The 21,938-nt window shown below is 27.1% G+C and overlaps 7 protein-coding genes across 15 annotated transcripts; 3 read left to right on the top strand and 4 right to left on the bottom strand.

The window, feature by feature from the left end:
* Positions 1 to 92: 92 nt before the first annotated feature.
* SdhB (Succinate dehydrogenase, subunit B (iron-sulfur)) lies at positions 93 to 1,892 on the bottom strand. Its single transcript, XM_035869702.2, has 7 exons — positions 1,822 to 1,892; positions 1,369 to 1,499; positions 1,137 to 1,280; positions 876 to 1,071; positions 670 to 771; positions 417 to 539; positions 93 to 328 (listed from the first exon to the last, which is right to left on the bottom strand). Exons 1-7 carry the CDS (start codon positions 1,864 to 1,866, stop codon positions 227 to 229), a joined length of 843 nt encoding a protein of 280 aa, XP_035725595.1. The 5' UTR covers positions 1,867 to 1,892; the 3' UTR covers positions 93 to 226.
* Positions 1,893 to 2,101: 209 nt separating this feature from the next.
* LOC118443170 (coenzyme Q-binding protein COQ10 homolog B, mitochondrial) lies at positions 2,102 to 4,456 on the top strand. Its single transcript, XM_085662255.1, has 3 exons — positions 2,102 to 2,619; positions 3,011 to 3,133; positions 3,845 to 4,456. The coding sequence occupies exons 1-3, from the start codon at positions 2,612 to 2,614 to the stop codon at positions 4,287 to 4,289; spliced, it is 576 nt and encodes a 191-aa protein (XP_085518381.1). The 5' UTR covers positions 2,102 to 2,611; the 3' UTR covers positions 4,290 to 4,456.
* Positions 4,457 to 4,519: 63 nt separating this feature from the next.
* Positions 4,520 to 7,276, bottom strand: GAA1 (glycosylphosphatidylinositol anchor attachment 1). 2 transcript variants are annotated; one of them, XM_035869700.2, is made up of 10 exons: positions 6,976 to 7,276; positions 6,676 to 6,893; positions 6,440 to 6,596; positions 6,160 to 6,368; positions 5,883 to 6,100; positions 5,631 to 5,815; positions 5,428 to 5,558; positions 5,159 to 5,355; positions 4,932 to 5,099; positions 4,520 to 4,833 (listed from the first exon to the last, which is right to left on the bottom strand). In XM_035869700.2, the coding sequence occupies exons 1-10, from the start codon at positions 7,115 to 7,117 to the stop codon at positions 4,566 to 4,568; spliced, it is 1,893 nt and encodes a 630-aa protein (XP_035725593.1). In that variant the 5' UTR covers positions 7,118 to 7,276; the 3' UTR covers positions 4,520 to 4,565. The 2 variants fall into 2 exon arrangements, with proteins under 2 accessions (XP_035725593.1, XP_085518380.1); XM_085662254.1 differs by lacking the exon at positions 4,520 to 4,833 and having other exon boundaries at positions 4,951 to 5,094; positions 6,976 to 7,273.
* Positions 7,277 to 7,591: 315 nt separating this feature from the next.
* p115 (general vesicular transport factor p115) lies at positions 7,592 to 11,522 on the top strand. Of its 2 annotated transcripts, XM_035869692.2 has the most exons (12): positions 7,606 to 7,872; positions 8,059 to 8,287; positions 8,357 to 8,613; positions 8,727 to 8,928; positions 9,004 to 9,152; positions 9,228 to 9,418; positions 9,480 to 9,652; positions 9,835 to 10,262; positions 10,333 to 10,513; positions 10,597 to 10,778; positions 10,871 to 11,254; positions 11,366 to 11,522. In XM_035869692.2, exons 1-12 carry the CDS (start codon positions 7,795 to 7,797, stop codon positions 11,426 to 11,428), a joined length of 2,517 nt encoding a protein of 838 aa, XP_035725585.1. In that variant the 5' UTR covers positions 7,606 to 7,794; the 3' UTR covers positions 11,429 to 11,522. The 2 variants fall into 2 exon arrangements, with proteins under 2 accessions (XP_085518379.1, XP_035725585.1); XM_085662253.1 differs by having other exon boundaries at positions 7,592 to 7,872; positions 8,059 to 8,613.
* A 107-nt stretch (positions 11,523 to 11,629) lies between these two features.
* On the bottom strand, positions 11,630 to 15,159 carry ND-75 (NADH dehydrogenase (ubiquinone) 75 kDa subunit). 5 transcript variants are annotated; one of them, XM_035869694.2, is made up of 12 exons: positions 15,000 to 15,159; positions 14,650 to 14,810; positions 14,461 to 14,568; positions 14,014 to 14,379; positions 13,701 to 13,922; positions 13,484 to 13,619; positions 13,058 to 13,407; positions 12,803 to 12,988; positions 12,531 to 12,720; positions 12,265 to 12,440; positions 12,005 to 12,139; positions 11,630 to 11,926 (listed from the first exon to the last, which is right to left on the bottom strand). In XM_035869694.2, exons 2-12 carry the CDS (start codon positions 14,794 to 14,796, stop codon positions 11,777 to 11,779), a joined length of 2,166 nt encoding a protein of 721 aa, XP_035725587.2. In that variant the 5' UTR covers positions 14,797 to 14,810; positions 15,000 to 15,159; the 3' UTR covers positions 11,630 to 11,776. The 5 variants fall into 5 exon arrangements, with proteins under 5 accessions (XP_035725587.2, XP_035725592.2, XP_035725589.2 ...); XM_035869699.2 differs by having other exon boundaries at positions 15,010 to 15,155; XM_035869696.2 differs by having other exon boundaries at positions 15,031 to 15,149.
* Positions 15,160 to 15,578: 419 nt separating this feature from the next.
* On the top strand, positions 15,579 to 18,832 carry LOC118443164 (nucleolar MIF4G domain-containing protein 1). Its single transcript, XM_035869693.2, has 9 exons — positions 15,579 to 16,216; positions 16,308 to 16,487; positions 16,570 to 16,928; positions 17,029 to 17,313; positions 17,383 to 17,570; positions 17,636 to 17,811; positions 17,901 to 18,253; positions 18,336 to 18,467; positions 18,542 to 18,832. The coding sequence occupies exons 1-9, from the start codon at positions 15,790 to 15,792 to the stop codon at positions 18,830 to 18,832; spliced, it is 2,391 nt and encodes a 796-aa protein (XP_035725586.2). The 5' UTR covers positions 15,579 to 15,789.
* Positions 18,833 to 18,989: 157 nt separating this feature from the next.
* Positions 18,990 to 21,928, bottom strand: LOC118443169 (invertebrate-type lysozyme 6). 3 transcript variants are annotated; one of them, XM_085662256.1, is made up of 4 exons: positions 21,681 to 21,928; positions 19,393 to 19,536; positions 19,217 to 19,290; positions 18,990 to 19,131 (listed from the first exon to the last, which is right to left on the bottom strand). In XM_085662256.1, exons 1-4 carry the CDS (start codon positions 21,745 to 21,747, stop codon positions 18,997 to 18,999), a joined length of 420 nt encoding a protein of 139 aa, XP_085518382.1. In that variant the 5' UTR covers positions 21,748 to 21,928; the 3' UTR covers positions 18,990 to 18,996. The 3 variants fall into 3 exon arrangements, with proteins under 3 accessions (XP_085518382.1, XP_035725599.1, XP_035725596.1); XM_035869706.2 differs by having other exon boundaries at positions 19,393 to 19,572; positions 21,681 to 21,917; XM_035869703.2 differs by lacking the exon at positions 21,681 to 21,928 and adding an exon at positions 20,491 to 20,753 and having other exon boundaries at positions 19,393 to 19,572.
* Between the last annotated feature and the right edge of the window lie 10 nt (positions 21,929 to 21,938).

Genomic DNA, 21,938 nt, shown 5'->3' with positions numbered 1-21,938 from the left:
CGTTAACTAATATCTGGAACATAAATAGAATATACATTCGATTTACAAATACATAAAAAATATAAGTATAATACGAATTAATATTTTCAAAATATGTTTTGTCTTTACTTTATTGCCTTATTATAAAGAGGTTACTATTAATTTTAACAGCATCATTTCATAAAATTAAAATATATTAAATAATTACATACATTGAAATGAGCTGTAAAATATTTTCCTTATCTTTCTAGTTATGCAAAGCTGTGGTGTCAAGTCCTGGCTTTGGTTTCTCTACAACATTTGCTAATAATTTTTTAATTTCTGCTATTGCTTTTCCAGGATTAAGTCCCTAAAAAGGAAAATTATTTTTAATGAAATTACTTCATAAATTTGTGAAAAAATTGTAATAATAAAAATAATTTTATATGATATCCTACTTTTGGACAAGTACGGGTGCAATTCATAATCGTGTGGCAACGATAAACAGAATATGCATCCACCAATTTTTCAAGCCGTTCTTTTGTCTGAGTATCTCTTGAATCAATGATCCACCTATATGCCTAAAAAATATAAAAAATTTCCTATGTATCTATGTCTACATGATAAAATTATCAATGTATTATATAATTATGCAACGATGCAATAAGATTATACAATACTTTAAAATATTTTAGTTTTATAAATCCTTACTTGCATGAGAACAGCTGGCCCTAAATATTTATCACCATTCCACCAATATGATGGACAGGACGTACTGCAGCAAGCACAAAGAATACACTCATAGAGACCATCCTATATAACACAATATGAATAAAAAATTATATTAAAATAATATATTTTATATACAGCTTTTTAGAAATAATATAATATTTTTAATAATATTTAACAATACTTACCAACTTTTTACGGTCTTCAACGCTTTGTAAGTACTGTTGGCTACCTGTCTCTTTAGTATCATTACGTTGAAGCCATGGCTGTATACTTTGATACTGATTATAAAAATTATTAAGATCTGGTACGAGATCTTTAACTATATACATATGAGGTAATGGATAAATCTTACTAGGAGTACTCAAGTTATCATCAATTTTGCTGAAAATATTTTCTTTATAAGAAATTTTATTGTCAATATATAATGTTAAATGAATATTCAATACCTGATACATGCAAGAGTATTAGTTCCACCTATATTCATAGCACAAGACCCACAAATGCCTTCGCGACAAGAACGGCGGAAAGTTAAAGATGGATCCATTTCATTTTTAATTTTGATCAAGGCATCAAGTACCATTGGACCACAACTAAAATACATGCCAATAAAAATAATTTGCAGTGAAACAAATATTTATTTTATTATATTAATGATTTTATATGTAACAATGTCTATACCTATTCAAATCTACTTTATAATCTTGCATAAATGGTTTTTCATCAGGTTTATCTGGATTCCATCGATAGACAGAAAAAGTTTTTAATCTGGCCTCAGCATGTTGACCTGCTGATATATGTAAAGCTCGTACCTATAGTTCGAATTTCAACTTCTAATTATATAATCTTTAACATATTTGTATTTTAATATATAAGCTATGTAAAAATATAATAAGTAACATACAAATCATTTTATGATCAAATACTTCGTAATATAAATATAAATCATCATATAAATCCAATACTTCGTAAAATGAACTATTTGACGTTTCTGAAGAAGTAATCTTATCGTTTTTGAATTATTGTCATATTCTTAAATATATATTTCATCTACAGACATATACTATATATTGTACAGATACTCATATTTGATAAATGAAAAACGCATAATAATCATAACTGCAAAAAACTTACATGTCGAAATGCATTTTTACAACTTTGTGGAACGATACCAGCCATTTTTCACGAAGGTAATCTATCTAAAACGTTTATTCATTATATAACTGATGCACGTGCGGAAGTGCCAACATGACCAATACTTTCAACGTTACAATTATCACTCATAAAAATATGTAAACATGAATGATTTTCTATTTAAAAAAAAAATATCAGGAAAAAATGTAAAATTCTTTAAGAACAAAGAGGTAATAATAAATACTTGGAAAGAAGTACGTAAATAGTATTTGTTATTAGAGAAACTCTAGAGAAACTTAAATATTAAAAATATAAATTCTTGTCATGTGTATACTTCTAAGATATTGTTCACAAAGAATTAGTAGAAATTTATATTTGTTTTAATATTTATTCTTTATTATGTTTTTTCATTTGTTTATCAATGATATTATACTTATTACATTGAAAATTTAACAAAATATAAATTGAAACTATCTTTCTTTATACCCTTGATTTGTTTTCTTATATAAAGAGCGATGTATAATACACGTGAGATACACGCCGTCAAGCCAAGACACGTCGATTTATATATATAGCTCATTAAGTTATTTTCTTCTAAAATTATATTATCTTTGAAATATAAAAGTGAAAGTATGTAAAAAACTGTAATAAAAAATAAACATATAACTATTGAAGAAAAGAAAAATGTTAGATTTTGGTGTATAATCAAAGTTTATAGTGAAGTGTTATGAATAACAAGTTTCAAATTTTGAAGTGCATTAGAAAATTATAGAAAATATTTTTTTTTAATATGTATAGGTAATAAAATATTACATAATTATTACTTATCGATAATCGTTAATGTTTTAATTATAGGTTAAGTATCTTATATGAAATGTGTATCATTATTAGGAGATTTTTATCAGCCAATTTTTTATATTCGTTTCGATCTTTTCACCTATTTTATATGGTAGAAAAAATTAAGGTTATTTAAATTAAGGTTATGAAATTATTCATATACTTTCTAACCTATCACGAAAAAAAGATTGTTGAGAAAAAGAAAAGAATTCCTGAATGTACATATTTTAAATAAATTACATTTTTTAACTAATTCGCGCCAGAATTAAAAAATAATTACGTTTGTAATTTCATAAAATAAGTAATATGAAATCGATCATATAATATAATTAATTTTTGATCATTATTTCAGGCATATTCTCGCGATCGAACAACGTATTTTACAATGTAAACATAATTACATAAAAGTCAGTATTAAAAATGTGGCGCAGCAGTCTGGCAAATTGAAAGAATACGAAGGTCGGAAACTTATCGGGTAAGTACATATATTACACAAATTATTGTTTTATTGTTGTTATAATTTTTTGTACAATTATATAGTATATATTCTTTAAATCGAGCATTTTCCATTTGCTAAATGTATGTGTAATTTTCGACATTAAATTTCACATTTAATTTTACATTATAAATAAAAATTATTTGAAATCTCTTCAATAATCAATTTGATTTTTTTAAATTTAAATATGCTGTAGAAAAAATAAGAAAAGAGCAAATTTATTATATATATTAACATTAATATAATTTAAAGAAATAAAATAATCAATAAATATTAATCGTTTAATATATAATTAAAAATAATTAAAATACGCGAATGTTTAACAGAGTTATGATGTTCACTTGTTAATGCAGAGATCGGTTGAACTAGTTTCTATTGTTAAGGAAAGTTAACTGTTCGATTGTTTATATTCACTTTTTTCAGGAGTTACTCTCATATATATATAAATGTTATATATTAAGAATTCAAACATTTTGAATATTTCAGATGCAATTTTAATTTGCTTTTTAAATGGAAAAATATTATTTTTTTTGCAATATATTTAAATATGAAGAAATTCAGATGATAACTTGATGATAACTTGAAATATGTTTGTATATGAGACATGAGTTGAATGAGTAAATTGATATTCGGCATTTGAGTAGAAGCTAAATATTAAAAATTTACTAGAAAAATACATTCTCTTTTTAGGTTTTCAATGGAACAAATTTACACTGTGGTAGCAGATGTAGAGAATTATAAGAAATTTGTACCTTTTTGTAAGAAGTCAGAGATTATTTATAAAAAAGAAAATTTTCTCAAAGCTAATTTAGTTATAGGATTTCCTCCTCTTACCGAAAGTTATACTTCTGAAGTATCAATGGTACCTTCTCGTCTTGTTAAAGCAGATTGTACTGACGGTATATTATTTGATCATTTGAAAACATTATGGATTTTTAGTCCAGGTTTAAAAAATAATGCAAATACATGTGTAATAGATTTCTCTTTATCGTTTGAATTTAAATCAATCATTCATTCTCATTTGTCTAATTTGTTTTTTAATGAAATTGTAAGACAAATGGAAAATGCTTTTGTTCAAGAAGCAGAAAAGAGATATGGTAAACCATGCTTAAAAACAGTACGATTAGAAAGATGACGAAAATAAGATATTTAATATATATTCATTGATAATTATAACAATTGAAAGAATAATTAATTTATTTTATTTGAAAACTATTTAAATATTTTATTTCTGCAATTATTTGTTTAAATAAAAACTTAAGAATATAAATGATATAACAAAAAAGAGTAAAACAAATATGTATTTATAAATATCAAATAAAGAAAACAGTATATGAAATTATTATCTCTTTATCATTAAAGCGATAAATTTTTAAACATTTTAGATTGTAAAGAGTTTACTATAAATTTATTATGTGTTTTTAAGACATACAATATTCCAAAATAATAACCAAATAGGAAGCATTACAGTCATAGTTACATTATAAAACCAATTTCCATAAATCATAGAATCAATAATACTGAATACAAATGCTTGCTTAGTGGCACGATATCCACTAAATATAAGAGACAACAAGGATTCTTCAGGAAAGTGCACATAAGTATATCCTAAAATAACAATAGATGATGCAACAAATGGGTGAAGTGAAATCCATAATATATATAACAAAATTCTGAACCTAAAACGAAGTAATACACACAAATCGTTATTATAATATTAATATAAGTAAAAATATATAATTATTATATTCATATAATTATGTTCTACAAAACTTACCCCTGAACAGATCCTTGTCTAGGTTTACTAAATAAAGCAGCTGGCACATATACAGATGCTGCTAATAATGCTAATGAAAAATTACACATTGCAACACATATAAGAGTTGTAGCTAATTCCACTGATGCAATCACAGAAATCAATAACGTATTTTCATATTTTACTACTCTAAAACAAAACATATTTATGTAGAATAATTATTTATTATATTGTAATATTGATCTTACCTCATTGAAGTCAAAGGCCACAATAACGTTAAAACTGTAGCCATAGCATTACCAAAATATATAGAATCTTCTGTACGCAAATTCCACATTTGTCTACCAATTGAAGTAAATATTTGTGGAGATAAAAGCAAACATACACCAAATGTGTGTGCCCATAATATTTCTGAAGTAATATTCCCAATATCGAATTTTTTTACCTATAAAGAATATTTAATTAAAAATATATTTAAGTCAAATGGTAATAATAATGATTCGCAAAAAATATCAACCTTAACATTCTGAACTTGTAAATTGTCTTTTTCATCACTTTGAAATACTGGAGCTTGGAGTTTTTGCCATATAGAAAATGCTTTTATAAAAAGACTAGCTACAATTAGTACTAAAGGACGCATATATAAACCTACAAAAATTTGTATAAAATTCGTATAAACTAGTATCAAGTGAATTTATAAAATATACTTTTTTAACTTACTTATTGAAACATATCTATCTGTTGAAGGTAAAAGGTAAAAAAAGTACGATTGATGAAAACGTTCTAATAAATTATTTAGCGAGCGTACCATACTCTCTACTACGCGGCCGACTTGATAAAAATTTGCTTCTGAAGCTTTACCAATTCTTTCAAATCCTTCTAAAGTAACAGCTTCAATACCAAATCTATAAAGTAGATATATCATATATTTATATTATGCAAGAATACTTATAATTTTACAAAATACTATACCTGTGAAACAATCCATGATTTCCACTTGGTATACCAGTAGCTTGAGTAACTACCATTGTCATCAATGTGTTAAAATGATACCACCATTTTTTCAACTTATTTGTATCAGTACTATCAACTCTACGTTGGAATGTTTTTTGAATTTCTTCTTTGGCAATCATATTTTGAGCTAGATTGAAAAGATCCAAATTGGGTAGTTGTCCATTTAGTCCCTCAACCTTCAATAATAGATATTAGAAATTAAAATTAAATATACAGATAACTTTAGAAACTGTACCTTAACATCTATAGATGAAATTTTCATTGCATGTAATTCTAAATTAATGGCAGCCTGAATAGAGCCAGCATGGCCAGGTAAGTCACCGGCTACCAATATACCTTCTTGACCACTTGTAACACCGTGATAAGCATCTAGCCATGCCTGCATACCTAATTGTTCATATTCAGTTACAAGAAAAATGATATCTTTGGCCCAATATTTTTGTTCTAAAAAAAATTCATAATATATATTTTTTATAATGACATTATCACAATTATATTGATTCAAAAAAATATACTTCTGCAAAACTTAGCAAATGCTAATAGCAATGCAACAGAAGGTGCTGTACTTAAGTAAACACTATTAATAGGTCGGAAAGGTACACTGACAACAATTGCTTCAGTACTTGCTGCTTTGGGTGCTCTAACTATTCCATAAATATTTTGTCCTGTAAACTAAAAATGTTATTATTTACTTTTAATATTGAATAATGATTTAAAACTATGTGGTTATATAGGAACTTCATTTATTTACTTTTTGTTGCTTAAATGGATATATCAATGAAAAATTATGGATAAAAGTGTCGAGATGAAGTTGATTAAATTTTGCTGACAGCCATGCATAAGGCATACTATCTGGATATCTTTTCATTTCATGTAATAATTCATAATAAAATTGTTTTGATGTTTGATCTAAATTGCTCTCTTTTGTTACTAATCCAGGCAATAAAGCATTTTCAGAGAAATAAGTATCTGAAATAAAATAAATTTGGATTAATAATGATTTTACTTGATAATCATTCATTTATAATTTTAATTAAAAAATTATTTTTACGATCATTAAATACTGGTACTGCTAAAATCATTGTGCATATAACACCGCCAATATAAAGCAGAAAACACAATTGTTTCTCTCTTTTCAAGAGAAATTTTATCATTTTTCCTGTGCCTGCTCTAGGATCAGTTAATAAACCCATTTCTTCCTATTTTTTATCGTTTTATATTGTCGAATAAAATCTATTTGATAATTGTATAAACACTTTTTATTGTTCAAGTAGATATCCGATACAGAAACATTTTTTGAAAAAGTTAAATAATATTACATCATTCTTATACTAAGCCCTGTGAATTCATATCAAGAATATAACTTTAATGACACTATTATATTCTGCTATGTCTTGTAGTAGATATACAAACTATATATAAGATTCCAGAAAAACTAGCGCCATATAGCGTTAAAAAGAGGAAACAGATTTGATATGCTTATCACATGTGATATCAGTATTGTTTAAATTTTGTGATTACATACCAAGATATCATTGAAACAATTCAAATTAATGATTAAATTAAAATTACAAGATATTGACGATGCTAATAATTATGTTGACAAAAATACTCGACGAAATTTTATTACCAACTAATTTCTTACCAAAGAAATAAATTTCTTTTCTTTTAGGGAAATAAATGTTTTTGAATTTGCTATGGTTACACGTGGACCACTCCACGTAGATATGTGATATCGACACACTGATCTTGACGTAGAAATCATATGGAAGAGTTATCGTTTGCTAAGATGCAAGATGCCAATTTGTGATGATTATTTAGCGTGACATGTATTAACAGAGCATCTCTTCAAAAATTAACGCTTAACAAGATGGAGTATTTTAAAAGTAGTTTAAAATCTGTTCTGGGTTCTACGCCGTCTGGAAACCAGCCATCGGGTGCTGAGACGGTATACATGATATGTATTTATACCGGATAACCTTATGATTATTTATCAAAACAATAAGTTTTGTTTCTTATTTTTAAAAATAAATTTAATCATTACATTTACAATCAGTATATGTTTGATCTTGTAATATTTTTGTGTTATATAAAAAATTGTTTCAATTTTGACTACATGTATTCTAACATATAGGTGGAGAAGTTAGTGAACAGACTTTTATCATCTACTTTACTCGATGATAGAAGAGATGCATGTCGTGCTCTTAAAGCTTTATCGCGCACTTATCGTGTGGAGGTTGGTGCACAAGGAATGGATGCCTTAAGGCAAGTGTTAGAAATGGATAGAACTGATTGTGAAATCATTGGCTTAGCATTGGATACTCTTTGTAATATAACAAATCCTGAAACATTTAGTGAGGAAGGTGAGGTAAAATGCAATCTTACTATGACAAGTTGTTATAGTATTACAAATTTTCTATTTATTTTTTTAGTTGACAAACATGGACCAAAAAATAAAATAGGTGAACAGTTCACTGAAATATTCATTAAACAGCCAGATAGTGTCGGATTAGTTCTAATATTTTTAGAAGAATTTGACTTTAGAGTTAGATGGCCAGCATTAAAATTACTTACACATTTATTAGCTAATAGGCCAAAAGAAATTCAAGAAATCATTTTGGTTAGTCCAATGGGAGTTTCAAAGCTAATGGATCTTCTTTGTGATAGTAGAGAAGTTATAAGAAATGATGTATGTGTTATTTAAAGATATCTGTAAATATATTAAGTATTTAACATTTATAAATACTTATAGTATATAATCCATACTATTAATAATTTATAAACAATACTATCTGTATTTAGGTATTGTTGTTACTGATACAATTAACAAAAGGCAATGCGAACATTCAAAAAATTGTGGCCTTTGAAAATGCATTTGATCGTATTTTTGATGTTATCATGCAAGAAGGTGGAGCTGAAGGTGGTATAGTTGTGGAAGATTGCTTATTATTGATGCTAAATCTTCTTAGAGGAAACATAAGCAATCAGACCTTTTTCAAAGAAGGTTATTGTATATTCTATAATATTTAATGGAACATACAAAAGATTAGAGAATAATTTTTTTATAAAATTATAATAGGTAGTTATATTCAGAGATTAACACCCATGTTCCAAATGCAAACAGAAATAGATGATAATCTGATAGGTTGGAGTCCACAAAAAGTATCCAATGTCCATTGCATGATACAGGTTGTTCGTGCTTTAGTAGCACCCAGTTGTCCTGCTCAGGTATTTATAACTAATACAATGATAGAGATATGATATTATAAATGTAGTGGACTAAATTTTTGGACATATTTAAAGGCGTTAGCTGCTTGTCAAAAAAATATGAAAGCTTGTGGTTTATTACAAGCTTTATGCAATATACTAATGGCCAGTGGAATACCAGCTGATGTGTTAACAGAAATGATTAATGCTGTAGCAGAAGTTATTAGAGGAAACGCTATTAATCAAGAATATTTATCAAGTGTTATGGCACCTAGTGCACCTCCAAGGTAATAATTACATGCGTGAAAAAAAGTTATTGTTAAAAATTTTTTAATTGTTTTATTACAGACCTGCTATTGTTGTTTTATTAATGTCTATGGTAAATGAGAAACAACCATTTCTTTTAAGGTGCTCTGTATTATATTGTTTCCAATGTTTCCTTTATAAAAATGAAATAGGACAAACTCAACTAATTCAAACTTTATTGCCTCAAGGCAATGAAGCACCATCTTTAACAACAGGTTTGCTGAATAATATTATTACTAACTTTTATATTTCATTAAGAGCTCAATACATATTATATTTAATCTAAAACTCTATTTAAAATTGAATAATTCATTAGACAAAAATATTCTTTTCAATATCTTTAGTTCTTAGAAGTATATATTTAGAGATAAAAAATAGTTTCGAAACTTGTTGGTAGGACAGTTGCTGTGTGGAGGATTATTTTCTCCAGATCCACTTTCAAATTGGTTTTCTGCAGTGGCATTATCTCATGCACTGATTAATAATAATGTTCAAAAGGAAGAGCTCTTGAGAGTTCTTCTTGCTACTAATATCGGCAAACCACCAGTTACTTTGATGCAACAGTGCATTTTGTTATTGCAACAAGAAAACAAAACTCAATCTAAATTAGGTCTAGTAATGCTACTCTGCAGATGGACTGCTCATTGTCCTGCTGCAGTGAAGGCTTTCTTAAATATTGATTCTTCCGTTACATATTTAACAACTCTTTTATCATCGCAAGAAAATAATGATGATTTACAGGAGACTTTATTCCAAAACATGTGTGCTCTTTTAATTGGTTTGTGTGTACATTTTAATGACAACAATGTACAAACATATACAAAGGTATAATGATTTCATGATGTTAGATATATCGAACATTTCATTTATAATATTAAAACATTATTATTTTTAGGAAAAATTATGTAATTTAATAGAAAATAGAATTGGCCTAGAAAGATTTCAAGATATTATTGGTGGTATATCAAGACACGAGGTTTATTCTCGGGCATTGAAACATCCTCAGCCTGCAGCGAAAAATCCATCAGAACTTTTGCTAGATTATGAATTTTGTAGATTAATAAAAACTTTAGAAGGTATATCACTATTGATTTTATTATGATATTAAAGTTTGGAATTTGTATTTAATTAAAATCATTTTTGATTTGTAATAAATTAGGGGCAGTAATAAAGTCAGTATCAGATAGTAGCATACAACAAAAAAATCAAATGACAGTATTGGCACCAGCTGATTGTACTTTAGTTACACAGTACAAAGATCTCATTAGAGAACAAGATATACAAGTACAAAAATTAAATCAAACCGTGGATACACTCATGAAAGAAAAACAAGAATTAGAAGTATGTATAAATAATAAGTAATACAAACATACACGCACACACATATAGTTGATTTTTAATATATTTATAAATTATATTTTTATAATACGCAGTCCCACGTACATGAACTTAGAACTACTGTCAGTTATTTGAAAGATCAAAACTTGGTTCTCCGTGCTGCACAAACAAATTTATGTGATGGAAAACAAGCTATACCCTGTGCAAATAATTCATGTTCTTCGAAAAAAGAACTTGATAGATGTAAAGACATAGTGACAGAGCTGGAAACAAGTTTAGCTAAGCATGCTTTAATAATAGAAGAATATAAACAAAAGGATACAAATAGGAAAGAATCTATCCTTGAGGATAAGTTAAAAGAAAAAACAGAAGAACTTGAAAAAATAAAAAAAGATCAAGAAGATCTTCTAGAACTTTTAACAGATCAAGATAATAAAATCTCGATGTATAAAGAGAAGCTTATTGCTTTGGGAGAAAAGGTATTAAATTTGTATATACATATATTGTAATTTTTTCTGTATAATTTAAATTGTACAATTATTTATGCTTTATAATATTTATTTGAAAATTAATTGATAATTTATTTGTAGGTAGAATCAGATGAAAGTTCTGGAGATCTTGATACTGATGACTTACCAGAATCAAGTAATTAAAGTATTATAATTATGGAAACAAATATTTGATAAGATTGTTAATAAGATTATGATTAAACTGTATGTTATCTAAATCTAAACATTTAACATATTTATTTCATTCAAAACTGTTATTTTAATAAAAATTGAATCTTTATCTAAGAATAAAGAACTGCATCATACTTTAGACATAACAAAGGTGATTGTATGGTATACTTTGAATTATTTATTTATCATGTTTATTTATTCTTATAGTATCGATGACTACAGATACACATAAATTGGTATCCAGCTTTTAAATAATTTAATCTATAATTATTGATTCTCTACTATTACACAATTTTATTTATATACATATAATGCTATCATTTATATTTCATTCTGACGCTGTTTTATAACTGCTTGAATGCATTTAGCCATAGTTGGAGAAGCACGTGACACAGCATCAGTCATGAAAAATTGATCCAATGATTTTTGTTTTATGTTTATTGGATCTGGTAAGAATGAACCTTTTGTTTCCTGCATTAACATTAAAATGAAAATATTATTTATATATTATTTAACAAATATTTAGTAAACATATACATTCATACACACCTTGGATAATTCCAATGCTTCTGCAAAGAAATTAGCTGGTTCCAAATCACCATATCTGACTAAATGCGGTGAAACTTCCTCTAATCTTAATCGTACATCATTTAAGTCATCATAAGGTAAAGTCATATCACATATCTGTACAAAAGAAACAAACATTTAAATGTTTTATATCAAATTAAGAATAATAAATATAAAATCACTTATAGTATTAATATTTAAAAAATATAAATTATATCTGCAATATGCAAATACATAATTACCTCAGAAAGAGCACGAATAATTTTCCAATCTGAACGTGCCATACCAGGAGGTGTAATAGCTGCACAAGTTTGTTGTGCACGTCCTTCTGTGTTAACATAACTAGCATTTTTTTCAGTATATGCTGCACCAGCTAACACAACATCTGCGATAGTAGCTCCTTGATCACCATGACTACCTATATTTGTAATATTCTATATTAGTAATATGTTTTTGTATAAGTTTAATGCTTTTTTTTTTAATGCTTTTGATATTAAGTTGCTTATACCTATATAAATAATGAATGTATTAGGAAAATTTTCCTTTGTAATGTTTGCATCATCTGCTCCTAAAAGGAATAATACTTTTGGTTGTTCTTGTTTAATTTTTTCTACAGTTGAATTATAACCAATATCTAATGCTGCTACTTGTGATGCATTTGTATGAAGCAGATTCAATACTTTCCATTCTCCGCTGATCTTAAATAAAAAAAAAATTATGATGTTATAATTTACTTTTACTATAACGGTATAATTTTATAATTCATTAAGAAATTATTACTTTGGAAGTACTTTCCAAAGCTTTGGCTAGAGCTTGTGTTTCAGCAAGAATTTTAGCTCCATCTTTTCGAGTTAACTGCTCTGCACCTAAGATAATGAGTGGCTTTTTAGCATTCTTTAGAATTGAGCCAAATGGATGAGTACCACTCTTTAATTGAGTTATTATATCTAATGAATCACCTAAGTGCTGAAATATATTTTGTACTTTATAAAACAAATATTCATACACAAATAGTATATTTTAATTTTTGAATACCTCATGATCATATGTTAGGTCTACATCAGGACCTATCAAAGCAATAATTTGTTCACCATGAATATATCCCTTTCTAAGACGAGTATTCACTAGTGGTGCTTCATATCTTGGATTTGTACCAATTAATACAACAACATCTGCATCTTCGACTTTGGCTATAGTATTGTTCAAAAGATAATTGCTTCTTAAATCAATACCAGCACCATCTTTTGGAAAACTTTGTTCTGTTGCTAAAGATTCACTTCCTATTTTATTTATAAAATCTTTCAAAGTTACAAGAGCTTCTGCATCTGCAAGTTTGCCAGCAATTGCAGCACATTTATTTGATGCGCAACATATTTCCTTTGCAGCTAAAAGAAATAAGAGATACTTCGTTAATCAAATTATAAAATGAATTTTGTAGAACATAGCAAGTTTAATAATTACCTGCAATAAGTGCATCTTCCCAGCTAACATTTTCTAGTTTACCATTAATTTTTATCATAGGTGTTATAAGTCTTTGACATTTTAAGCCATCACAAGCAAAGCGAGATTTGTCAGACAACCATTCTTCATTTATTTCCTATAAAAGTAACATAAGATATATCAAAAATACAACTCTCTTATATTTATCAGACATAGAAATGAATGAAACTATATATACCTCATTTACTCTTGGTAGAATCCTTAAAACTTCTCCAGTTCTATGAGAAATAATTATATTACTACCAACTGCATCGTGGACATCAATACTATCTGTACGGCGTGTTTCCCAAGGACGAGCAACAAAAGCATATGGTTTACTTGTTAGAGCTCCAACAGGGCACAAATCAATGATGTTACCAGATAGTTCTGATAAAAACATTTTCTCAACATATGTTCCTACCTGTATTGCAATTGACATAATGTTTTTCTATTCTTCAATATTAATGATATAGTAAATTATATTTTTTGGAGTTATACATTCTAATGCAAACCTCCATAGCATTTCCACGACCTGTTGTTCCTAAATCATCAATGCCAGCAACTTCAGAAGCAAATCTAATGCATCTTGTACAATGAATACATCTGGTCATTACTGTTTTAACCAGAGGACCCATATTTTTATCTTGTACTGCTCTCTTCCCAGTGAAATTAATATCAATGAATCTGCTTCTATCACCACCAAAAGCCATGCTTTGATCTTGCAAATCACATTCGCCACCCTGATCACAAATTGGACAATCCAAAGGATGATTCACCAATAAGAATTCCATGACACCTTCTCGTGCTTTTCGAGTTAAGTCAGAATTAGTTTTTACTCGCCATCCTTTCATTACAGGCATGGCACAAGCTGCGACTGGCTAAATAAAATATAAAATTAATTATATTCTTTTCTTTTACATGCAACATTTTATATAAATGTATATAAAATATTGGCTTACTTTTACTTGTTTCTCTATCTCAACTAAACACATTCTACAATTTCCAGCTACAGCAAGACGCTCATGATAACAAAATCTAGGAATTTCTACTCCAACAGTTGCAGCAGCCTGTAAATTTAATCATAATTTATTGTTGTAATTTATATAACACCTGATAAAACGAATCACAAACAAAATACAGAAATCTACCTGTAGGACTGTTGTTCCTGGTGGAACTTGAACAGGTTTATCATCTATGAAAAGCTCTACGAGTTCTTGCTGTAATTTTGGAGATGTATGAATCCCCAATCTACCAAATGAGAGACTTGAAGCTCTCACTACTGAATGTCTCAACATTTTGCTTGAATTGCCTAAGTTATTTAAATTTTGTTACATAATATAAATAAAGATTATATTTTATGTAAATAGAAGTTTGTAAAATAAATGAAACATAGAAACTAAATTAGAAGTATTAACCTATTATATACCTACTATAAAGGAAAAAAGTGCAATACTAAATATATAAAAGTAATGATAATGTCATTTTACGAACTTCTTACCTACACTTACACTAAGATATCATTGCTTTACCCAACTTCCTCAATCTTTAGTCGCGGATGTTCAAGATATTACTTGACCCGTTTTAACTCTTGTCAAATCACAATTGCGCACAGTGCACAGTGTCAAATGGTGCCAAGTTAACTGCGAATCAATGAATACATCTAATCAATATTGCAACTATGATAATAAATTGATATTCTTGAATAATAAAATTGAATGTTTAAATAAAATTTATTTTTTTATATAAACTAATTCTATTAATAATTAATTAATAACAAAAAATATTGTCTAAATTCGTAAAGTGAAATGCAATTCAATTGGAAATTTTAAAAGGTCATTAAAAGTAATAATATTTCATATATTATTTAAAAGAACAAATGTTAAAAAAACAAAAACAGAATTATGCTAATTTAATGAATTCTATTGATAATTTTTGAAATGTCAGTAATTATAGTAGTGAATCATAGTTTCTATGAAATGTTATCATGATATATTTATATTTCACGTCATTCCGATTGGCTCTATGTAGAAATGTCCACCAATTATAGCTACGAATAAAAAGCAAAGTACGCATAAGATTTCATAATAATAACATGATGATTGCGTCGGTTATACGAAATTTGCTTTTTGAAACGATGCCATATAGTATGTAACTTTATAAAGTACACGGTTTAGTCGGTTTTTAAAGTGTATATAAAAACATTTAAATTATGTATGCAAATGAATTATAATTAAAAATTAAAGTTATATCATTTATGTGCAAAATTTTGATAGTGACTATAATAAAACATGGTTTCTGTAAAACGAAAAAACTCAATATTTAAGAACACAAATATCAAAAAGAACAAACCATGTGAGAAAACACGTAAACAAATACGTAAAGAGAAAAGACAGGAAAAAAAAGCAAAAAAGGCAATGTTTTATCAAAATAGAAAACAAATTCTTGGTAGGTTTGTTTTAAATCCTGATAGGATGAAAGAGAACGTAACAAAATCAAAAGAAAGTTATGATGAATTACATCAAAATAATAGCAAGCATAATACCAATGAGAAATTGAAGAAGCAGAAGAAGAAAAGAAAGAGAGATATAAAATCGAATTTAACTATTGATAATGAGAATGAAGATAAGATGATAAAACAATTAGAAAAACGATTAAAGTTAAATAAACGGAAAAGCAATACAATTCCTAAATCTTTTGTTAACGATGGTTTAGATTGTATCCTTTGTTAAAATTATTGTTTTTGATATATATAATTTTTCACAGGATATAATAATTATGTATCTAATATTCCTTAACATTGTGATAGATCTTTTAGATTTTTGTGATAATGAAAATAGAAAACAGGTAGTCGAAATGGAAGAGCAGTTATTGAAAGGTGAAGGAGACAAAGATCTCGAAGAAGATATTGCAATGTTTATGGAAAATGATGATACAAAATATACTAAAAATCATGATACAAATGATTGGTTCAATGATGAACAGCATGGTATAAATAGAAATTTTTTATCATTATTTTGATCTAGTTGAAGTTATATAAGAAAGTAAATATTCGTAATTATTCTTTATAGAAACTCAAATAATGTTAAATAAAGACAAATTCAAGAAAAAAAAGCAGGATGAAATGATAGATTCAATAAAGGAAAGTGATGAGGAAGATGAAACAAATCTGTTATCAGATAAAAGTATAAATGATATTGAAACAGAAATTTCACAGGAGTCTTCTGACAGTGACAATCTATGGGAAGATATTTATGGTCGAACGAGAGATAAAAAAGGTAACATTGTAAACAATATATCATCTGTAATACAAAGGAAACCATTAGAAGCTATGCAGGATAATGATGAAAAACGATGTAGACTGAAGAAACAACTGAAAGGTCTTTTAAATAGATTAGCAGAAAGTAACATGCATATTATAGCCAATCAGGTAAATAAACAATAAATTTCATTATGATTTTTTAATCTTTAGTTTTATTGTGATTGATTATTAAGAATATTATTAACATTGATGATATCAAATATTTCAGGTGGATGAGTTGTATATGTGTAATAGTCGTAATGATATGAACACTATTTTATCAGAATTAATAATGCAAGCCCTGATTTCGCCAGTATTAACTCCAGATCGTTTAATTTGTGAGCATATGATGTTAATTACAATTTTACATGCAAATGTAGGGACTGAAGTAGGTGCTCATTTCTTGTTAACATTTAGTAAAAAGTTTGATAAAATGTTAAAAGCACAGCACACTGTAGAAGACAAACAATTGGATAACTTAGTTTTATTATTATCGCATTTATATAATTTTAAGGTAAGACAAGTACAAACATATTTTATTTTGAATTTAATAAAATATTTTATTTGAATATATTCAATACAGGTTTATAACCATCAACTTCTTTATCAAATATTAGACAAGCTTTCCTCTAAATTTGAGGAAAAAGAAATTGAGTTGATATTACTTATTTTGAAAACTGCAGGTTTTCCATTAAGAAAGGATGATCCACTTGCATTAAAAGAACTTATATTAAATTTGCAAAAAGTAGCAAGTAATATTAAATCTGACAAGTTAGTTTCATTTTATGTTTTTTAATTTTTAAGAATTTTATTTAAATATTATTGTATTCTTTTAGTTCACGAGTAAAATTTATGTTAGACATTTTAATGGCGATAAAAAATAATAATGTAAGCAAGATACCTCAATATGATCCATCTCATACAGAGCATTTAAAAAAGCTTATGAAGAGTTTCATACACAAGGGTAAAAGTATAGTGAAGTTAAATATTTCTTTGGAAGATTTATTAAAAGGTAATTTTTAAATTATTTATTTTATATCGAATTATGATTAAATTATAAAGTAAATTGCAAAAAACTTATTAAAATTTTTATATATTTAGCTGATGAAAGAGGAAAGTGGTGGATAATAGGATGTGCATGGTCTGGTAATAGAAATTTGGATAAAGGAAAAAAGGTTATGGAAGAAAACAAAGCAATGTTCAGTCAAAATATTCTTGATTTAGCACGAAAACAAAGAATGAATACGGATATTAGAAGAAATATTTTTTGTATTTTAATGACAGCAGAAGATTACTTAGATGCCTTTGAAAAACTTTCTCATCTTGGTTTAACAGATCAACAAGAAAGAGAAATAATATATGTTTTAATGGACTGTTGTCTGCAAGAAAAGAAATTTAATCCTTATTATGCCGTATTAGCAGAAAGATTCTGTGTTTGTGACAGGAAATATCAGGTATATATAAAATAAGCATAAAAAGTTTAGTTTATACAAGTTAAAAATACATATATTTATTGTTATTAATATTATGTTTTAGTTGACCATACAGTATATGTTGTGGGACAAATTAAAAATATTAGATAATTACGATGTAAGACAGTTAGCAAACTTAGCCAAGTTTTTAACTCACTTATTTATTCAGAGATCTTTATCTATTTCAATTTTAAAGGTAATGCTGAATATTTGTGTATCGGCATTCATATTTAATACATACTTATATTAAAATAATAAATATTTTTATAGATTTTGAATTTTGCTGAATTGAACAAACAAACGATGAAACTTGTGAGGCAAATTATAATAGGTATTTTTCTTTGCAAGAATGAAGAAGACTGTCTACAAGTATTTGAAAGGATATCTTTATCTCCTTTATTACAAACTTTTAGAGAAAGTCTTAGACTCTTTATAAATCATTTCCTTATTCATAATATTGAATCGTGTAAAATAATGGAAGTAGAAGGTGCACTTATAAAACAACGAGCTTATCAAGTTGAAAAACTATTGCTTAATCGCGAATGTAAAATATTATTTTAAGGATTTTTATAAATAATCATAATAATTAGTGTATATGTAAATAATTAAAATTGTTATAAAAATAATAAGTCCGAATTTTACATCCTGAAACGTTTATCGTTATCCTTAACATTACATGTAAAATAATATCAGTTTATCATTTTTGTATCAATTTGTATAAAATATTAACCGAACGTTTGCATGCAAAGCTTGTAAATATTTTCGTATTTACTATTCAATGGAGTCGTGCAAGCGTTTCTACCATTACGGTGTATACGAATAAAATCGTCGCAATTAATAACACCGTCACCATTGCAATCCTATAAAATATAACAAAAATAAAAATTTGTAATATATCGTTTCTGAATATAAAAATAAATATAAAAATTTATTCGTAGTACTTACTCGAGCAAATTTGTTCATATAACCTTCTACTGTGCGTCCAGCACAAAATGCATCGTTAACGCAATTTGCATATGCTGTATATAAAAAGAAGTTATACATAAGACGATAATAATACAAATTGAAATATATGTATTTATATACGTATATGAAATATGTATTATAAAATATTTACTGACCGCCTTCATTAGTATTCGCTTCGTTGTTTAGAGTTGGTTTACCGGCGTCAGCCCAATAAGCCCAAGTTATGCGGAAAGGGCCGCATACATCACCGTTGCAACCGAGCGTCGTGTTGCATCCTGATGCAGCTTCACAAATGCATCCTAAACATATCTTGGAAACTGATGACGTATTTTGTGCTAAAAAAAAAGCCACGCATAAATATTTGCATTCTAAAGAGATTCCTTTTTGTCTTTATTATACAGGTTGACTCAAGACTTAAAATATTATTTGAATAATATTTTTATTCAGATAAAAATATATTTTAAGTGTATTGCAAAAGTGATATTGAACTTCAAAAACAACAAATAAGCGAATCGTTTGCATCCAGTTTTTCCACTAATTATAAAAATACGATAGGAACATGAGAAGTGGTTCAATAAAATCCAAAGACCGAATCTGGTTAAACTGGTTTTTATCTTCCCAAAGTTATCACCTCGTATCGTTTCTGAAAATTCTACGTCTGGTATATTCTTGTTTTCTAATCTTCGAACCGGTAGGAACATTGAATTTTTTTTCACTTCGAAAAAATTTAAATTCCATTAAGAATCCTCATCGAAAAAGGAATTATTTTATATAGAGATGAGTCTATAAAAAAAGAAAGCGGATCTCGTAAGACGAGGACTGATAGTTAAGACAAGTTGAAGATCGTATCGCATCTTTGAAAATAAATAGTCTCAGCAAAAATAAAAGTAGAATCGAGGGATTGATGATCGATCGTAGTTCATTAAACTTTTATGAGGCTTCAAAAATATTTCTTAATGTATTTTGATACAAAATCACATAATTGACCATGATGTTATTAATTATCATGAAATTATTAAAGTTTTTCAGGTTATTTGTTTAAATAGATACAACTTTTTGATCATCCTACAGATTTTGATACAATCCTGTTTACGTATTGTAAAAATTATGATAAAAATTTATGATCATGACATCACAAGACATCTATTTTTAAAAAAGTACAAATGGGAGAGGGACCTGTAGACACTCAAGTGTGATCCTTACATATCCTGATTATACGAAAACTTATGAATTATGATAATGTAAAGTCGCACCAATGACATACGTGTAGGTGCATGTATGACAAAGAAGAAACGTGTGACGAATCATCTGAATCTCTATGTAGGTATACATGTGTGTATATGTAGTATATAAATCATATACACGCATTGCTCTCTTCGTCCTTGTTCTTCTCCCCTATTCACTATACTTTCGTTCACTATGACCAATTTTGTGTATGACGACAAGATACCGGCAAGGTGGAAAAAAGGCGAGAAGTATATTGTACAATATGATTACGTCACTGTATCTACGATGATTTTTATTATGGATTATTTTATTTTATCTTTTGTGCCAGAAACACTTTGTATTATTATACTATCGTATAAATATTAATTATGAATAGATCTATATAAATTTATGATTATTATTATCGATAATCATTAATCTATATTATTACTTTTAACCAAATATTTCAATAGAAAACAAAAAACATATTAATCAATGAAAAAGGTAGATTTCTATTGAAATGGTGAAAATATAGTAAATTTATTAAAAAAATTATCAGTGACTACTGTGATCTCTATTATTACTTTTAATATATATATATGTCATTGAATACTTATAAAAGTAAATAAAAAAAAGATTTATCTATAAAAGGGATAAATTTTTTCAGAAAGATATACCATATATAATTTTATATCCGGTACACACTTATATATGTGCTACATGTTAGTATTAAACATTCAAGGTTAAAGCAAAACCGCATGTTTTAAAACTGACGTTGACACCAAGCGATTCCTTATAAAACGTGATAGGATTCGCATATCTAACTAGCATCACATTGGATTTTTCCATCATTGATACAACAGTTATTTAATGAGGTTAAATGTTTCTTGGAAAATATTGACATCTGTATTATATGAAAAATATATTCATATTTTTATACTTTTATAAATATTCAGTTAAGTATTCAGTTAAAGTATTCAGTTAAGAAATACTTGGCCTGATTTAAAAACGATAGTTATGTGTATATCGAACCGGAAGTAGAATATTTAAGTACAATACAAGGTTTAAATACTGCAAAAATATTTATATACTAATCATTAAAAATTATTTTTTAATAACTAACTCGATGACGAGTCAATTAATAATTAATGAATTAAGTCAGCATAAAAAGTTTTAGTAAATTGAATTCTTCTAATTTTTTAAAACTGTATAATAGATTTAATAAAGGAAGACTTACCATAAATGCCGGCGAATGTAAGGAAACACGCGAGAATTCCAACGATTTGGTAAAATTGTCTGGACATTTTGTTATTTAAATGATGATATGAATTATTAAATAGGATAGAGTAATCTCAATATAATACACGACTATAGTTCGTTTTCTGCTCTTAGGAATATCTTTACTCCTTAGAATGCAGATACGATATCGACTCTCCGAGCGAATAAACACCTTATATAGGAACGCGGTTGTATAGCTTAGTATCTTTAGTTTTTA

The sequence above is a fragment of the Vespa mandarinia genome, chromosome 17 (assembly GCF_050613455.1).
Source record: "Vespa mandarinia isolate Hongniang chromosome 17, ASM5061345v1, whole genome shotgun sequence".
Lineage (NCBI taxonomy): Eukaryota > Metazoa > Arthropoda > Insecta > Hymenoptera > Vespidae > Vespa > Vespa mandarinia.
This window is presented reverse-complemented; position numbering and strand designations above follow the sequence as displayed.

Coding starts and splice junctions, on each gene's coding strand:
- LOC118443164 (XM_035869693.2), top strand. CDS start 15,790: ATGGTTTCTGTAAAACGAAAAAACTCAATATTTAAGAACACAAATATC. Junction 16,217..16,307: donor TGTTAACGATGGTTTAGATT/GTATCCTTTGTT, acceptor ACATTGTGATAG/ATCTTTTAGATTTTTGTGAT. Junction 17,314..17,382: donor CGCATTTATATAATTTTAAG/GTAAGACAAGTA, acceptor TATTCAATACAG/GTTTATAACCATCAACTTCT.
- ND-75 (XM_035869694.2), bottom strand. CDS start 14,796: ATGTTGAGACATTCAGTAGTGAGAGCTTCAAGTCTCTCATTTGGTAGA. Junction 14,380..14,460: donor AGATAGAGAAACAAGTAAAA/GTAAGCCAATAT, acceptor TATTTTATTTAG/CCAGTCGCAGCTTGTGCCAT. Junction 12,441..12,530: donor TACATTCATTATTTATATAG/GTATAAGCAACT, acceptor TTACAAATATAG/GTAGTCATGGTGATCAAGGA.
- LOC118443170 (XM_085662255.1), top strand. Junction 3,134..3,844: donor GAAGGTCGGAAACTTATCGG/GTAAGTACATAT, acceptor TTCTCTTTTTAG/GTTTTCAATGGAACAAATTT.
- GAA1 (XM_035869700.2), bottom strand. CDS start 7,117: ATGGGTTTATTAACTGATCCTAGAGCAGGCACAGGAAAAATGATAAAA. Junction 5,816..5,882: donor AATCATGGATTGTTTCACAG/GTATAGTATTTT, acceptor TCTACTTTATAG/ATTTGGTATTGAAGCTGTTA. Junction 5,559..5,630: donor AGATAGATATGTTTCAATAA/GTAAGTTAAAAA, acceptor AAATTTTTGTAG/GTTTATATATGCGTCCTTTA.
- SdhB (XM_035869702.2), bottom strand. CDS start 1,866: ATGGCTGGTATCGTTCCACAAAGTTGTAAAAATGCATTTCGACAT. Junction 1,281..1,368: donor TATAAAGTAGATTTGAATAG/GTATAGACATTG, acceptor CATGTATTTTAG/TTGTGGTCCAATGGTACTTG. Junction 772..875: donor TTGAAGACCGTAAAAAGTTG/GTAAGTATTGTT, acceptor TGTGTTATATAG/GATGGTCTCTATGAGTGTAT.
- p115 (XM_085662253.1), top strand. CDS start 7,795: ATGGAGTATTTTAAAAGTAGTTTAAAATCTGTTCTGGGTTCTACGCCG. Junction 8,614..8,726: donor GAGAAGTTATAAGAAATGAT/GTATGTGTTATT, acceptor ATCTGTATTTAG/GTATTGTTGTTACTGATACA. Junction 8,929..9,003: donor TCAGACCTTTTTCAAAGAAG/GTTATTGTATAT, acceptor AAATTATAATAG/GTAGTTATATTCAGAGATTA.
- LOC118443169 (XM_035869703.2), bottom strand. CDS start 20,605: ATGCGTGTATATGATTTATATACTACATATACACACATGTATACCTAC. Junction 19,291..19,392: donor AGCGAATACTAATGAAGGCG/GTCAGTAAATAT, acceptor TTTTATATACAG/CATATGCAAATTGCGTTAAC. Junction 19,132..19,216: donor ATATGAACAAATTTGCTCGA/GTAAGTACTACG, acceptor TATATTTTATAG/GATTGCAATGGTGACGGTGT.